Here is a 17,613-nt window from a genome sequence, read left to right on the forward strand (position 1 = left end):
GATAATGACAAAAATATAATGCACCCATTACCTGTTTTGGAAGATTTTTCTTTTATCATCATCACAATCATCACCATTTAACATTTGTTTTCCATGTTGGCATGAGTTCACCAGTTTAAGAGGAAGTGGTGAGCCAAAGGACTGTACCAAGCTCCTATGTCTGCTTTGGCATCGTTTCTACAGTCAGTGGCCCTTGCTAACACCAGCCACTTTATAGAGTGAAATGGGCGCTTTTTATATGATGCCAGCACAAGTGAAGGTGCTAAATAACTTGCAAAACAAGACCCTTCTCAACTGAGTGGGGTGGCTTTGTGCCAGGTGACAAGAGGTTCAAGTACAATAGAGGGATAGATTATTGCTTCAAATATGATCTATGTCAACAGACACACAACACGACATTTTGTAACCCTTTTGTTACCAACCCGACTGAAACTGGCTCTGGCTCTGTAGTACAAATGTCTTTTTTTTCTTAAGTTCTGAATTAAAATCTTCCACCAAACCTTAGTCACAATTTATGTTCCTAACACCAGCTTAATGATAACCAAGTTATTCTACTAAATTCTTTGTTATATTTAAAATAAATTGAAAGAAACACAGAGCTTCTCAAAATAAATACAGTAACGAAAGGGTTAAGGTTGGAATTGATGAATTTGCAGTCAGTAGTCCAAAATAGTAACTTTATATCCATCATGACTCCCCTCAATACATACACACATACACTAAAAGGAAAGGAACTTGAAGAAACACAAAAACGTCCAGAAAAGACTAGAGAAGCAGGAGAAAACATCAATATAGTTAAAAGTTGTAAAACAGCACAGGAGAGAATTTGGAGTGAATTAGGGTTATATGTTTCCTATTCACTATCATTTGATAGTTCTACTCACCTGAGGGTGGCCGATGGGAGGTTTTACGGTAAAACAGCATATAGGCACTTTCGCGACCCATAAACTGTTTCTCAATGTCAGCTTCATTGATGGGGCTCACATCAGAGTCATCAAAATCAAACCAACCACTGCAGGGTTTCCTGGTTGGTACAGCAGCTTCTGGTCCTTGTGGGGGTGAAACACTGACAAAAAAAATAAATAAATAAAAAAAAAGGTATTTCTCTATCACATGATATGTGTGTGTGTGTGTGTGTGTGTGTGTATAAAAAAGTGCTGAGTTCTAATTGTGGAGGGTACCTGTAGAAGGGGTAGACCTAAGAAGACATGGGATGAAGTGGTAAGAAAGGATCTTCAGACACTAGGCCTCAATGAGGAACTGACAAGGTATCATAAGTGGTTGGCATTCGGAAGGGCATCCAGCCGTAGAAACCATGCCACAACAGATAATAGGAGTCGGGACTGTTCCATGTCAAACAGTCCAACCCATGCCAGCATGGAAAGAGAATGCTAAACAATGATGGTATGTATAAATGTGTTAGTAAATATACACACATACGCATTGTATACACGTGCATGAGCACATTCGCATGGACATGCACCACACGCAGATATACAAAGACGTGAGTGTCACTGACAGCAGATATGATAAGGTGTTGAGGGTAATGGCAAATATGAGAGTGTGTTAAAGATGAGGTATGGCAGTCATACGATGCAGTTCAGAGAAGAGAGATATTGAGAGGCACAGAAGGAGGGGGGGGGGGGGTGATCAGTGAAAAATAAAGCGGGAAGCGATGATACTGAGAATGAGTAATGGATGTTAAAAGTGGATCCAAGGAGGTGGGGGGGAAAATGATATATTAGATAACTTAGTTATCAAATTTATCATCGTTCATCATCATCGTTTAATGTCCGCCTTCCATGCTGGCATGGGTTGGACGATCTGATTGAGGACTAGCGAACCAGAAGGCTACACCAGGCTCCAATTTGATCTGGCAACAGGCAGTACTGGCAACAGCCACGCTCAAAATGGTGTTTTTTATGTGCCACCTGCACAGGAGCCAGTCCAGCGGCACTGGCAATGACCTCGTTCGAATGTTTTTTCATGTGCCACCAGCACTAGTGCCAGTAAGGCAACACTGGTAATGATCACACTCAAATGGTGTTATTTATGTGCCACTGACACAGAAGCCAGACAGCTGCTCTGACAATGATCACACTTGGATGGTGCTCTTAGCACTATTTTGGCACATCATCATTTAACAACCATTTTCCATGCTAGCATATATTGGATGGATTGACAGTAGCTGGTTGCACCAGGCTCCAATTGTCTGTTTTGGCATGGTTTCTACAGCCAGACGCCCTTCCTAATGCAAACCACTTTACAGGATGTATAAGCTGCTTTTGACATGGCACCAGATATCAGTTTTAGTTATACAAAAATGGAACGATCATAGCTGGAACCCTTGTGATTATATATATATATATATATATATACGTGCTGGATCAGAGCTGATTTAGAGGTTAGACAGTATCACCACCAACACACATAGTTGTCAGAGGTTGGGAAATGGTAATGATAGACACTTACCCAGAATTGGAACTAAGATCGGTGTTCAATGTAGTCTGAGTCCCCTCAGCTGACTGTGACTTCTTGGTTAGAGGGGTGCTGAAATCAGGGGAGCTTGTTGCATGTCCGTTAATTTGTGGAGACTCAGAATTTGAGTCATTGCTGGAGTGTGGGCTGGAGACCAGGGAGACAGTAGTGTTGTCTGCATTGAAATCAAACTTATCGGAATGGGAATGCAGGAACTGAAAACAAGAATGGAAAAAAATTTTTTTATTTCTCACATAGAGAAAAGACCAAATATTGTGGCAGTGTGGGGGGGGAGCTTAGTTAACTAAATTAAGCTCAGTTTTGACTGAGACTTTTATATTATTAACTCTAAAAGGATAAAAGATAAAGTTGACCCCTGTAACATTTGAACCCAGAATGTAAAGTGGCAGAACAAATACTCCGAGATATTTTGTCCAACGTTCTAATGAGCCTGCCAAATAATAAGGATTTCTTTTATCGCTACAGCTCTCTCCCAGAGCATTCAAATTTGAAGAAAATGATATCAAACATGTTAAAATAACTTTAAAAAAAACAACATAAGCTGAGTACATGTGTTCCCGCATGGTTATATATACATCAGAGGGGGAGAGGGGGAGAGAGAGAGAGAGAGAGAGAGAGAGAGAGAGAGAGAGAGAGAGAGAAAGAGAGAGAGAGAGAGAGAGAGAGAGAGAGAAAATAGTGTACAAACCTGAGTTATAGGTCCATATTGTTTCTTGAAATGTTTGTTCCAGGAAACACCTGAATATTTGACAAACTCCTGTAACAGAAAAACAAGATGAGAAACAGAGAAATCTGTAAAGTAATTAAGAGTGGTTTTGACAGCTAACATGCACAGTTATGGGTACAGATTAGATATTGGGAGGTTAATGTATACAGTGTAGGCACTAGATAGCTTATATAGTCAGTGGAACTTATATAGTCAGTAGGGAAGGAAGGAATGAAAAGATGGATGGACGACAGAGATATAAAGTGTGTTTGTGCATATATATATATATATATATATATATATATATATAAAATCTTTTATTGTTTCAGTCATTTGACTGCGGCCATGCTGGAGCACCACCTTAAGTCAAACAAATCAACCCCAGGACTTATTATTTGTAAGCCTAGTACTTATTCTATTGGTCTCTTTTGCTGAACTACTAAGTTTCGGGGACGTAAACACACCAGCAGGTTGTCAAGCGATGTTGGGGGGACAAACACAGACATACACACACACATATATATATACACGATGGGCTTCTTTCAGTTTCCGTATACCAAATCCACTCACAAAGCTTCGGTCGGCCCGAGGCTATAGAAGATATTTGCCCCAAGGTGCCAGGCAGTGGGACTGAACCAAAAGCCATGTGGTTGATAAGCAAGCTACTTACCACACAGCCACTCCTGCGCCTATATATATATATATATATATATATATATATATACTTAATCATATGAAAGGGAAATGGAAATTAATAAAACTTTTCACTTGCAAGTGGCCTAGCGTATAAAAGTTTAGTCCGAAAGAACAGCTAGGTTCTAGAACCACAAAATTAGGGATAAAATCTCGAAAGGAATGAAATGAAAAATAAAAACTTTTACCATTTATTTTCCTGGACCAATTGGTTTCTGACTTTAGTTTAGCAAATAAGATAATTTGCTAGGTGAAGTCGTTATCAACAGGTACACCTAAGACTAAAATATATAAACACGAGGCAATCAATTCCATGCCTCTCGTTTATACATCCTAATTCTGCCAACAAGAATCTCAATAATAATAATAGTAATAGTAATAATAATAATAATAATAATAATAATAATAATAATGATAATAATAATACATATCGCCAGCCACCAAGGAACATGCTCAACTGGATAAGGTCAAACAACTGACAAGCAAATCTGTGGTATTGAGCAGAATATTTGCTGTAGCCCATTATTCAGGGACCTTTTGAGTGGGATGGGCTACTCGACCTGAAGAAAATTCTAACTGGGACCCACCTGCAAGGTCATGCGCTGTTTCTCTTGATATAAGATCACCATGTGGCGCACATATGGTTGTGATGCATGTGCCTGGTGTACCCTTATCAGACGGGTAGTCATGATGGGTATAATGGGCTTTGTATATTTTACCCCAGTGTCACTTTGATGGCAGGCACTGCTCTCTCACTCAATAATAATAATAATAATAATAATAATAATAATAATAGAGCATGTTAGTAATATGTGTGTTAGATAAAGGAAACTTACCATACAGAGTTTATCAACTGGTAGGGTATGATTGTCAGCCTTCAACAATATGTTCATCAACATTAAAGCAGGTCCTTCAGCTTTGTGGGAGTTAAATAGTCCTTGATAATTAACATCTTTCTCTTTGGTACTAACCAGGGCTGGACTAGAAGAGGACTGATGAACCACAACCTCCTTACACTACAAATGTATAAAATAAATATATACATACATATAACAAAAGGCAAAAGGGATTAATAAAGCCAGGCAGATAGCTAAAAAGCACTCAGTGTTAAACGAACTTGGCTAATTATTTACATTTGATGGATATTTGTCCCCATCTTGTTTGCTGTTAACATTTCGGCTGATATACTCTTCAGCCTTTTTCAGGTGTCCTGGGGAAGTTTCGAACCTGGGTTCTCATTCCTAAGGTATTTTTCAATGCTGTTATTATTATTATTCAGGTCACTGCCTAGAATTGAACCCGGAATCTTGGGGTTAGTAGCCTGCGCTCTTAACCACTACGCCATACGCTGAGAGGCACAACAACAGCCTAGCATGGTTAACTTATGAAATTAACATGAGAAGGGGTTTCAGAAGATCACTGAAGTAGCTCCAACACAAACACCCACACACGTCTAGCAATGAACTTACCGTTTCTGTCCAAGTACCAAGCCCATCAATGTCTTTGATATAAGCATGATAGTGGCCACCATGGGTACTGCCTCGATGAATAACTAAGGAAAACAGTTCATATTCAGGACTCTCATCAGAGGAGGGCTGAAAATATAATAATAATAATAATTAATTCTGTTTTATTGGCTACAAGGGCTAATATAAATCAAAACATATAAAGACAAAGACAGGATGAAAAGTACAAAGGGTTTCGTCTAAAAAGAAAATGTTCGTGTAAACATTAAAATACCAATGAAAAATATAACAAGTAAAACTCCCAATAAGGGGAGGCACTTTGAAAGGTTATGCATGGAAAAACCCATAAAAGCCACGGGAGCCTAGTCAAAAGGGGTAGAGAGCCCCTTCTTTTATATTACCGTTTTTTTTTTACAGATGTAACTTCAGAATTGGTTCGTTCATACTGGCCATTTTACAGACAGTCACCCACCTTTCAATAAATTTGCTACGAGACAGTACTTCCCTCTCTACTCTCATCTACCTTTTCAAGTGGAACTTGAACAAGTTGATGAGGCCTTGGCCAAAGAAGAAAGTGTAATAATGGCTTCAAATTTTGGCTTAAAAGTCAGTAATTTTAGGCGAGGGATTATTAAGTCAAATACATTGATTCATCATCATCATCATCATCATCGTTTAACGTCCGCTTTCCATGCTAGCATGGGTTGGACGATTTGACTGAGGACTGGTGAAACCGGATGGCAACACCAGGCTCCAATCTAAATTTGGCAGAGTTTCTACAGCTGGATGCCCTTCCTAACGCCAACCACTCAGAGAGTGTAGTAAGTGCTTTTACGTGTCACCTGCACGAACATGATTTCTATGACGAAAATCTGTTAAATTATCCACTTATGCTTTTAAACCTTTAGCATTCAGATTACTTTACCAAATGTAATGCTTATTTATTCATATTGCTTTAAATTAATCATACTTTATCTTGTAGTTTTCAGATTTCAATGATGTGATTGTTTAGTTTTAAAATGACATTGTAGAGTATGTGTGAGAGACCAGATCTGCCCTGTATGAACATAAAGTATGTAGAATATTTGGGCCTGATACAGCCAGTTTATATGCTAAAGGGTTAAACAGCTATAGTTTTCATGGGGGTCATTATCTTAGTATGCTGACATTGAAAATGAGACACTGGAATTCTGTTTCAAAACTGAAATAAGGCTGAGATCTGCAATACAAGAATTCAAATTAGTCATCAATATATAAATGCATAATTGATAGTGACATTGTTACAGAAGGCGAACAGCATCATTTTAATTTCCAAATCTGCCTTAACGAGCTCTATCTGACTCATGCAAGCATGGAAAAATGAACATTAAACAATGATGACAACTGTATGTTCAAGAACTACACTAGATACTGTGTTGTAAGTGGAGTCACTAAACTAAATATATCCTACCAATTTTGTATGCACTAGAATTTTCCAATGATAGAAGTTTCTTCTTTACATTTATACCATCAATTTACTCAATTCAGACAAATTTCTATAAACATACTTATGGTCTAGTGCTTATTTTATTTTATCCTATTTTATGTTTTGAACCATTAAGAACAGCTACAAGTACCACCAAGCAAAGTGAGAGTGGCAGAATCATGTATTTGTATGTGTATCCATCTATAGCTACAAATACATATATATATATATATATATATATATCATCATCATCATCATCATCATCGTTTAACGTCCGCTTTCCATGCTAGCATGGGTTGGACGATTTGACTGAGGACTGGTGAAACCGGATGGCAACACCAGGCTCCAGTCTGATTTGGCAGAGTTTCTACAGCTGGATGCCCTTCCTAACGCCAACCACTCAGAGAGTGTAGTGGGTGCTTTTACGTGTCACCCGCACGAAAACGGCCACGCTCGAAATGGTGTCTTTTATGTGCCACCCGCACAAGCCAGTCCAGGGGCACTGGCAACGATCTCGCTCGAAAATCCTACAGGAGCCAGTCAGGCGGTACTGGCAACGGCCACGCTCAAAATGGTGCATCTCATGTGCCACCCGCACAAGAACCAGTCCAGGGGCACTGGCAACGATCTTACTTGGCTTGCCGGGTCTTCTCACGCACAGCCCATTTCCAAAGGTCTCGGTCCGTAGTCATCGCCTCGGTGAGGCCCAATGTACGAAGGTCTTGCCTCACCACCTCAGCCCAGGTCTTCCTGGGCCTACCTCTTCCACGGGTTCCCTCAACTGTTAGGGTGTGGCACTTTTTCACGCATGTTAGGGTGTGGCACTTTTTCCAGTGTTCTAATTTGATCTACCATGAACATAAATCTGAAAGAAATGTCACTAAACATTTTTGCCTCATGTGCTAATGATTCTGCCAGTTTGTTGCCATGATAATAATAATAATCCTTTCTACTAAAGGCACAAGGACCGAAATTTGGTGGGCGGAAGGGACTAGTCGATTACATTGACCTCAATGTTTCACTGATAATTCATCAACCCCAAAAGGATGAAAGGCAAAGTCAACCTCAGTGGAATTTGAACTCAGAACATAAAGACGGACAAAATGCTGCTAAGCATCTTGCCAGGCATGCTAACTATTCTATCAATTCACCGCCATAATAATAATAATAATAATAATAATAATAATAATAGTAATCCTTTCTAGGCACAAGGCCTGAAATTTGGGAGGAGAGGGCTTGTCAATTACACTAACCCTCACTGCTCAACTGGCACTTGTTTCATTGACCTCAAAAGGATGAAAGGACAAATCAACCTTGGTAGCATTTGAACTCAGAACATAAAGCCAGAAGGAGTGGTTGCTAAGCATTTTGTCCAATGTGCTAATGATTCTGTGAACTCAGCACCTTGATAATAACAACAAGGATTTCTTACATAGATTTGAGGTCTCAAATTTGGGAAAGAGAAGAATTGAGGAAGAAGGCCTTAAACTGGGCAAAGGGTTAGTTAATTAAATCAAGCCAGTAATTGACTAGTAATTTTGTTTTATCAATCTTGGATGAAAGGCAAAGTTGATTTCAGTTTAAAACTGAAACTGTAAAGAACTGGAACAAATATAGCAAGATAATCCAAAGTTCTGACAATTTGTCAATCTGTATTGTGCATAAAAAAACCCATATTGTCAATAAATTCTTGTATTCAAAGTTGAATGTGATACTTACTGAGTCCACAAAAGCTGACATGTCAATGAATTTTGGAAAACTGAACTTGCCCGTTTCCTGAGGGAGACAAAATTTTAAAAATTGATCCAGAAAAATATATAGAAGTGAAATAAAATAATTGTGTTAAAAAAAGGGTGAGAGGGAGTAGCTAGGAAGAAGATAGTGATGGAGTGCCAGAACAAATCCTCAAGGAGCAAAAGAGGTTAAGGGATGGGGGGGAGAGAGACTTGTGATGATGATAAAAACAACAAAGTAGAATGAAACAAACGAACTTGACAAACGGACCAACTAAAAATGAAAATCTGTGACTCACCTTAAAGCGTTGCATTTTAACAAAATCATAACTGAATCGAAGCAGAGAAAAACTCATGATGGGAGGTAGGGAACGTAATTTGGCACCCTGGAAATAAGGATAGGTTTTTGGAACAGTTAATAAGTTTGGTAATTAAAATAAGAAATTAAAAACTAATGGATTCATTTGATAACAGTGAGAATATTCATTCAAAGGCTGGCTGCAGAAATTATAAAATGAAATCAGTAATTAAAATAGGGTAATTTCATATGTGAAAATATTTGAGGGTTCAGTGAAGCAATTAAGATTTAATCAACAATTAAAATAGAGTTAATTTGATGTTATATATTAATATGTAGACTGGTTTTGTTTAGCTAATGGAAATGGAGGATGAACAATAAGGTAAATGTATGCATCTAAATAGTGGAGGTGCAATGGCCCAGGGGTTAGGGCAGTGGACTCGCGGTCATAGGATCGCGGTTTCGATTCCCAGGCCAGGCATTGTGAGTGTTTATTGAGCAAAAACACCTAAAGCTCCACGAGGCTCCGGCAGGGGATGGTGGCGAACCCTGCTGTACTCTTTCACTACAGCTTTCTCTCACTCTTACTTCCTGTTTCTGTTGTGCCTGTAATTCAAAGGGTCAGCCTTGTCACTCAGTGTCATGCTGAATATCCCCGAGAACTACGTTAAGGGTACACGTGCCTGTGGAGTGCTCAGCCACTTGCACGTTAATTTCAGGAGCAGGCTGTTCCGTTGATTGGATCAACTGGAACCCTCGACATCGTAAGCGATGGAGTACCAACACACAACACACACACATGCATCTAAATACTAAAACAGTAAGATTTAGTGCTTATTGAAATAAAGAGAAATTAATTTTATATGTTTAGGGTTCTTCTCTCTTCTTCATTTTAATATCTACAATGGGATTTCTTTTTATGACTTGATCAATGTGACTGTGAGTAGGGAGCAGCACCTATGACCCTTTCAAAGGCTTTCAAAACTGACGGAAAGACTAGAAGTTATCCTCAGTCTTGACACCTGGCCCAAATTGATTGCAACCAAACAGACTCTGCTAAAAGCATGTGCAGTGGCATTAAGCTAAGCGACAGACTAACCACCTCACAAAATGGGTGGTTGCAATCATTGGTGGTGGTGGTGGTGGTGGTGGTGGTGGTGGTAGCTGTTGTGGTGGTGTTTAAGCCTAAGCTCAAACCTGATCCAGAAACATGATCAAAGATGTTCCAGTTATGACCATCATCATCATCATCGTTTAACGTCCGCTTTCCATGCTAGCATGGGTTGGACGATTTGATTGAGGACTGGTGAAACCGGATGGCAACACCAGGCTCAAATCTGATTTGGCAGAGTTTCTACAGCTGGATGCCCTTCCTAACGCCAACCACTCAGAGAGTGTAGTGGGTGCTTTTACGTGTCACCCGCACAAAGGCCAGTCAGGCGGTACTGGCAACAGCCACGCTCGAAATGGTGTATTTTATGTGCCACCCGCTCAAGAGCCAGTCCAGGGGCACTGGCAACGATCTCGCTCGAAAATATAAAGTCTTATTTAAAAAAAAAATCAGTGAGTTCATAATCAAATATCCTAAATGAACGATACTTCCCACTTCACAGTTGAGTGGTCAACAGAAAGAAGGAAGCTCATATTGATCCAAATGGAAAAAAAATTGCTCCAACAAACGAAACCAGTAAACAAGGGAATATCAAACAATAAGGAAACAAAAAGATAAGGAAACTTCAGTGAAGCTAGGGGTTGATCCCTGCAACTTACTTTTTTGGCAATCACTAGCTTCTGACAGGGGTCACAGTAGTACTTGTTGTTTCCAGCCATGGTCTCCAGTTCACAGTACAATGTAGAAAGGGCTTGTTCCAGACTGCTGGAGTCCTTAGATACACTCAATGGAATATCTACAAAGTCTTCCTAGAGACAGAGACAGAATTTTAATAGCACATAGCACATTCAATATACTTCATTCATGGCAATATATTGAAGGGCAGAATAGTATTTAGAGGCGGTGGTGGTGGTAGTGGTGACGGCATGGATAGAGATGGTAGTGGTATTAATAGAAGTATATTAATGCGGGTATATGATGAGTGGCGGTGGTGGAGGTAATGGAGAGATGTTAGAAGTGGCAGGTGATGATTGAGAAATATTGATGGAAGACAAGTGTTAACAGAAGATATATGTTAATAGAGAAGGCATTTGCAAGGTTTATAATCACAGAACAGTCAGTATGACGTCAGTGACAAAGTAAAGTCTTATGTCAATATGATGTCAGCATGAGAATAATCATTGACAGAACAGCTTTATGTTTGTATGACGTCATTGATAGGGAACAGGCTTTTGTCAATATGACATCATTGACAGACAAGTCATATGCCAATATGATGTCATTGGCAGGGGAGTCTTATGGTAATATGACGTCAATGACAGGGGAGTCTTATGGTAATATGACGTCATTGACAGGGGAGTCTTATGGATATATGACGTCATTGACAGGGAAGTCTTATGGATATATGACGTCACTGGCAGGGAAATCTTATGGAAATATGACGTCATTGACAGGGGAGTCTTATGAAAATATGACATCACTGATAGAGAAGTCTTATGTCAATATGGCGTCATTGATAGAAGTCTTATGCCAATATGATGTCATTGATAGAGAAGTCCTATGTCTGCATGATGTCAATATGAGAGCAGTCCAATATCAGTGTGATGCTTTTACCATTCACCTTGTTTAATGCTATAATGTACAATAATACACCAAAATATTTGACTTACTTGTCGTTCACTGATGTTACCGCATTCAGAACAGATGATCTGATAAAAAAAGAAAAAAAAAAGCATCAAAATTTGTTCTTACTGAGAATAGTGAACATTTATTTGCACATTAAATACAGAAATGTAAACCGTATAGCTCCAAGACCAGGAAGATCGTGTTTGTAGTGCCCGTCATTTGTCATGGTAACTAAACACAACTGGTCAGGAGACAACATGGAACTCTAAATTATAAATTCATTAGTTTCTTGTTACTATGTTTATGAAAACACCAGCTTTATTAGATAATTGTTAAAAAAATGACCAACATTTTTTTGGCATATTTGTACTGTCCAATTTATTTCAGATATTTCCCCCAACATTTTACAACTAAATAAAAGAAAAAATATGTATCCCAGTTTTACAATCATGAGTAGTGATTCAGAATTTAGAAGCTATTTTGAGATGAAAAGAAAAATCAAGCAAAATATGCCACTGTGTAATGAAGGATCGGATATTCTGATATCCGATAGTAAAAGCAGTGACTATACTAACAGCTCCAATTACGAAAGTGATGAGTTTACCAGAAGCAGACTAGAGTACACATCTAAAAAGTGACTTTAAATAAGATTTTTCAGAAGAGATGAGAAGAGACAAGACCCAATTATACTCTTTGTGTATATATATATTGTTGTATATATATATATATTGTTGTATTTGGGGATGGTCATGTTGCCAGTTTAGCCAACTGACATAAACTTTCAGTACACTGTCAAGTGGTTGGCATTGGGAAGGGCATACAGCCATAGAAACCATGCCAAAACAGACAATTGGAACCTGGTGCAGCTCTCCAGCTTGTCAGTGGCTGTCAAACTGTCCAACCCATGCCAGCATGGAAAAAGGGCTTTAAATGATGATTTTATTTACTTGTAAGGTGAGTTACAACTTTTGCTTAATTTATATGTGAATCATTTTTGGATGTTTATATGTCTTTATGTGTGTTTACATCTGAATATTTCATTATATTATATGTGTGTGGATTTGTTTCCTTTTGTTGTCAATGTGTGAATTTATTTCATTTTATAGTTTTCTTCTGACCTAAATTCCAGTATTCTTTGTTCTATTTTTACCTTTATAGTACATCCGTCTTGTATGCTTTCTACTAGAATGTTCTAATATACCCAGCCAAGCGTTAGCTAATAACTCATTTTCTATGGCAATCATCTACGTTTAATGTCCGCCTGCTATGCTGGCATGGGTTGGACAGTTTGATAGGTGCCTGCGAGGTAGAAGACTACACAGCAAGCTACTGCGTCTGTTTTGGCATGGTTTTTACAGCTGAATGCCTTCCTAGCACCAACCAATTTTGCCCTTCCTAACACCAAAATTTTGCTGAACTTACCTGTGTTTACCTGTAATTAGATTCATATCGAGAGGAAAATTACATAATAGCTTTAAGAACCATTTACTAAAAAACTTGTAAGTCATTAAATAAAACAGGTTATAGTTGTTTTATGAAATCAATCTCAATTATTTTAGAATTTAATTGAATTTTATAATTAATTAATTGGCGGTGTAATTTAGTTATAAATATAGTGACAAAAGGGTTAAATAGAAGAATACAGAGTAAGAGAATGGGGATAAGGAGATGGTATAATGGCCTCAAATTCTGGCACAAGGCCAACAATGTGCACTCCATTGACACACGCACCCTAAATGCAATTCTCAGTGAGATTCAGTGAGACAGAGAATGTGAACAGGCTGGCCTTTTAAAATACAGGTAAAATTTGTTTTTGCTAGCTGGGTGGACTGGAGCAACATGAAATAAAGTGTCTTGCTCAAGAACACAACGTGCTCCTGGGTATTGAACTCATGACCGTGAGCCAAATATTCTAACCACTAAGCCACACACCCTCCCTATCCCGATCCTGTTACGGAGGAGACAGACTCAATCTAACAAACCAGAGATCAGAACTAAATGATTACAATAAAGGAGGAGGAGGAGGAGGAATTATGAGGGAGGCATGAGTGGTGAGGGGTGAATGGGGGAGGAGGAGGTATGAAGAAGAAAGAGAGGAAATTCAGAGTAAAGTTGAGGAAAAAGGAATTTCTTACTTTGTTGACAACTTGCCCATGGTAGAGTTTGTGGATAAGATTTTGGCCAGAAGTACCGACCAAAGAGTCTTCAATAGCACTGAACAGAATACGGTTAAGTTCTTGGACATCGTGTTGCTGCATTTCCTGTGTAAACAAACAAAAACACATTCACTGACCTTGCAATGTATAACATAATAATCAAGGGCTGGGGTCGACTCAACTGACTTCACCCTCCCCATAGAATTGCTGACCATGTGCCAAAAATTAGAAAAAAATTATTATTACTATTTTTATTATTTAGGCACAAAGGACTAGGCGTGGAGGCGCAATGGCCCAGTGGTTAGGGCAGCGGACTCGCGGTCGGAGGATCACGGTTTCGATTCCCAGACCAGGCGTTGTGTGAGTTTATTAAGCGAAAACACCTAAAGCTCCACAAGGCTCCGGCAGGGAGTGGTGGCGACCCCTGTTGTACTCTTTTGCCCCAACTTTCTCTCACTCTTTTTTCCTGTTACTTGGGTAAAGCTGCAATGGACTGGCGTCCCATCCAGCTGGGAGGGGCAACACACATGCCATAGAAACCAGGAAACCGGGCCCATGAACCTGGCTAGGCTTTAAAAGGGTGCATAAATAAAAAAATAAAAAACAAAGGAATAGGCACTGCTGATTAAGTTAACCCCAGTATTTAACCACAGAATTATGGAAAACAAAGTTGACTTTAGTGGGATTTGGAAAAGGAATTTTGTTTGATGCTCTACCAATTCTATCATCCACTATCATTTAACACACACACACAGTATTTACTCAAGTACAATATGATCTTAAATAATGTGACCCCACTTTTAGTACCTAAAAATTATTAATATTTTTTATACTCTTATCAAGTATAATGCCGACCCTGGTGTTTTGTATGAAATTTGTCACATTATACATGAGTATATGCAGTGTATACATGTATATATACATGAGTATATGCTCATGTACAATGATGTGTGTATTACTGTAGGTGCCAAAAGATGAAGAACCACAAGAAATGGCAAGAAGTTGTTGGACTTATCCAACTCACACCAGCATAGATAAACAAGTGTGAAATAATGATCACACACACACACGCACACGCACACGCACACACACACACCATCATCATCATCATCGTTTAACGTCCGCTTTCCATGCTAGCATGGGTTGGACGATTTGACTGAGGACCGGCGAACCAGATGGCTGCACCAGACTCCAATCTGATCTGGCAGAATTTCTACAGCTGGATGCCCTTCCTAACGCCAACCACTCCAAGAGTGTAGTGGGTGCTTTTACGCGCCACTGGCACGAGGGCCAGTCAGGCGGTACTGGCAACGGCCATGCTCAAAATGGTGTTTTTAACGTGTCACATATATATATATATATATATATATATACTCTCTTTACTCTTTTACTTGTTTTTGCCCCCATCAAAAACACAATTAGGTGCAGTGATCTTACCTCGTTGTTTGTCCATCCAAAACTTTCAGTCAGTTCCACTGTAGAGATACTGCGAAGATCTGCAAATAGCAGCTGGGTGAAGAGACGCTGTAGTTGCAGAGGAATAACACGAACCTGGGTTAAAAAAGAACAAGCTGATGGTTAGAGAGACTATTTGACTAGGGTCAGATCTGTGCCTTAAACATTTAGTACTGATACCATCTAACAGTACATAGATAGATGATGGGCTTCTTTCAGTTTCCGTCTAACAAATCCAATCATAAGGTTTTGGTTGGCCCAAGGCTATAGTAGAAGACACTTGCACATGGTTGGGAAGTGAACTTCTTACTACACAGCCATATTGCATGTATCTTCTCCCCATTGCACCACTGACTCTCCCCACACCTCACTCACAGCTTTAAGATCAATAAAATAAACAAACTCAAACGTATTACATATTTGTCTTTTCTCGTATATCAAAACAAATGGTCTGACCTAGATATACTAGCTACACTGAAAAACATCTAATTCGGTCAACATAGATTGAAGATCAATTACGCCCCCCCCCCTCCACAAGCTAAAAATGCAGGTTCTTCTCTAGAATGAATTAACTTCCTGTTCTAGTCTGAGTCAAGTTAGAATCAACGTATTTAATGCAGTGAGCATAAAAATATCTAATTAGAAATAATTACATGGTGAAGTAATGACAATATTAGTTCAATAATAAAGCATTTTGATTATTCCAACAAGTATGGGAGACAACTGCAGGTATGTTTCAGTATTATTAGACGACTTCAGACATGCAAAACATACCCCATGATAGCTGGTACTCTGTTGGTTATGACGAGGGTTTTAGTTGATCTGATTAATGGAACAGCCAGCTTGTGAAATTAACATTCAAATGTATATATATATATATATATATATATATATATATATATATATACACACACACACAATATATATATATATATATAAAGTGAAGTGTATCCCTCCTGGGGCTAAAACAACAGTAACATCCACCCCTAGGGGTCAGCCACACTTAAGTGGCAATACACTTGACTTTATCGTGCAGTTACTGTTAATACTTCATTTAGAGAATTAACATTGCTTATATATATATATATATATATATATATATATATATATATATATATATATATATTACATATATATGTAAGTATGTATATATGTATGTATGCCTGTATATATGTTGAGATAATAGTTTCACTTTAATAGTTTCAGTATTAAAGTGAAACTATTAAAAGTAAAAATATCTGACATTACAATTAAGATATATTATAGTTTTACTTTTGACATGTAATACTGCAATAGTGGAGGAGATATGATATTGCTGTGGGCTTGCACTAGGCAAGAAGTTAAAAAAATTTTGGGCCTATGACACTACATGGACCTTAAGTAAGGCATGTATAAAATTTGAATGAAATTGGTTGTGTAGTTTTCAAGTTTTAGGGATTCACACAGACAGACACACATTCTCATCTTTATATTACACTTTTACACTTTTACTTGTTTCAGTCTTTTGACTGCGGCCATGCTGGAGCACCGCCTTTAGTCGAAGAAATCGACCCCAGGACTTATTCTTTGGAAGCCTAGTACTTATTCTATCGGTCTCTTTTGCCGAACCACTAAGTTACGGGGACATAAACACACCAGCATCGGTTGTCAAGCGATGTTGGGGGGACAAACACAGACATACAAACACACACACACACATACACATATATATACACATATACGACGGGCTTCTTTCAGTTTCCGTCTACCAAATCCACTCACAAGGCATTGGTCGGCCCGAGGCTATAGTAGAAGGCACTTGCCCAAGATGCCACGCAGTGGGACTGAACCCGGGACCATGTGGTTGGTAAGCAAGCTACTTACCACACAGCCACTCCTACGCCTATATATAGATTATTAAATTTTTTTGAGAAAAATGTCTCCACCATACTATTTAACGTTTAGTAGTGCAAATGCAAGGTAAACCAGGGTCACTTGTAAAACAAGAGTGGAACTGCAAATATATTGGTGAGTTTACCTTAGCATCAGGGTTATTGCGGTCTGATAGTTTTCCAAGTTCATTTTCACCCAAGCTGAAAAGGCTCTCTGGAAGAAAGAACAAAACAGAAATATAGTTGGAGATATAACATGTTTTGTAGTAGAAACATAGGAGTTTGTGAGATTCATGTGGTTTTTCAACATTATCAATGAAGTTAGTAGGTAGAGATAAAGATAGAAGAGTGCATGTGTGTGTGTGTGCATATATATACCGGAGTAAGCACATGAAATGTGCAACAAGGTGGAAAAAAGAGTACTCAAATACCAGAGGTAGAGTAATATGCTTTATTTAAAAGCAGCAGAAATATAACAAAAAAACCGTTACTCTGAGTTTCACGTTCCCGTTCATCGGACAGTTTTGTTAGATT

At 38.6% G+C, this 17,613-nt stretch overlaps 1 protein-coding gene across 1 annotated transcript in view; it reads right to left on the reverse strand.

The window, feature by feature from the left end:
• LOC106878492 (ubiquitin carboxyl-terminal hydrolase 40) overlaps positions 1 to 17,613 on the reverse strand; it is a 46,553-nt gene that overhangs the window by 22,376 nt on the left and 6,564 nt on the right. The window contains exons 2-13 of the mRNA XM_089357958.1: positions 17,226 to 17,293; positions 15,191 to 15,304; positions 13,733 to 13,858; positions 11,642 to 11,680; positions 10,631 to 10,780; positions 8,862 to 8,948; positions 8,549 to 8,605; positions 5,368 to 5,493; positions 4,735 to 4,914; positions 3,188 to 3,256; positions 2,473 to 2,693; positions 885 to 1,066 (exon numbers count right to left, since the gene is read on the reverse strand). Coding sequence (XP_089214084.1) covers positions 885 to 1,066; positions 2,473 to 2,693; positions 3,188 to 3,256; positions 4,735 to 4,914; positions 5,368 to 5,493; positions 8,549 to 8,605; positions 8,862 to 8,948; positions 10,631 to 10,780; positions 11,642 to 11,680; positions 13,733 to 13,858; positions 15,191 to 15,304; positions 17,226 to 17,293 — 1,419 coding nt within the window. The remainder of the gene's footprint in view (positions 1 to 884; positions 1,067 to 2,472; positions 2,694 to 3,187; positions 3,257 to 4,734; positions 4,915 to 5,367; positions 5,494 to 8,548; positions 8,606 to 8,861; positions 8,949 to 10,630; positions 10,781 to 11,641; positions 11,681 to 13,732; positions 13,859 to 15,190; positions 15,305 to 17,225; positions 17,294 to 17,613) is intronic.

This window comes from Octopus bimaculoides, chromosome 9 (assembly GCF_046866305.1).
Source record: "Octopus bimaculoides isolate indiv1 chromosome 9, ASM4686630v1, whole genome shotgun sequence".
NCBI lineage: Eukaryota > Metazoa > Mollusca > Cephalopoda > Octopoda > Octopodidae > Octopus > Octopus bimaculoides.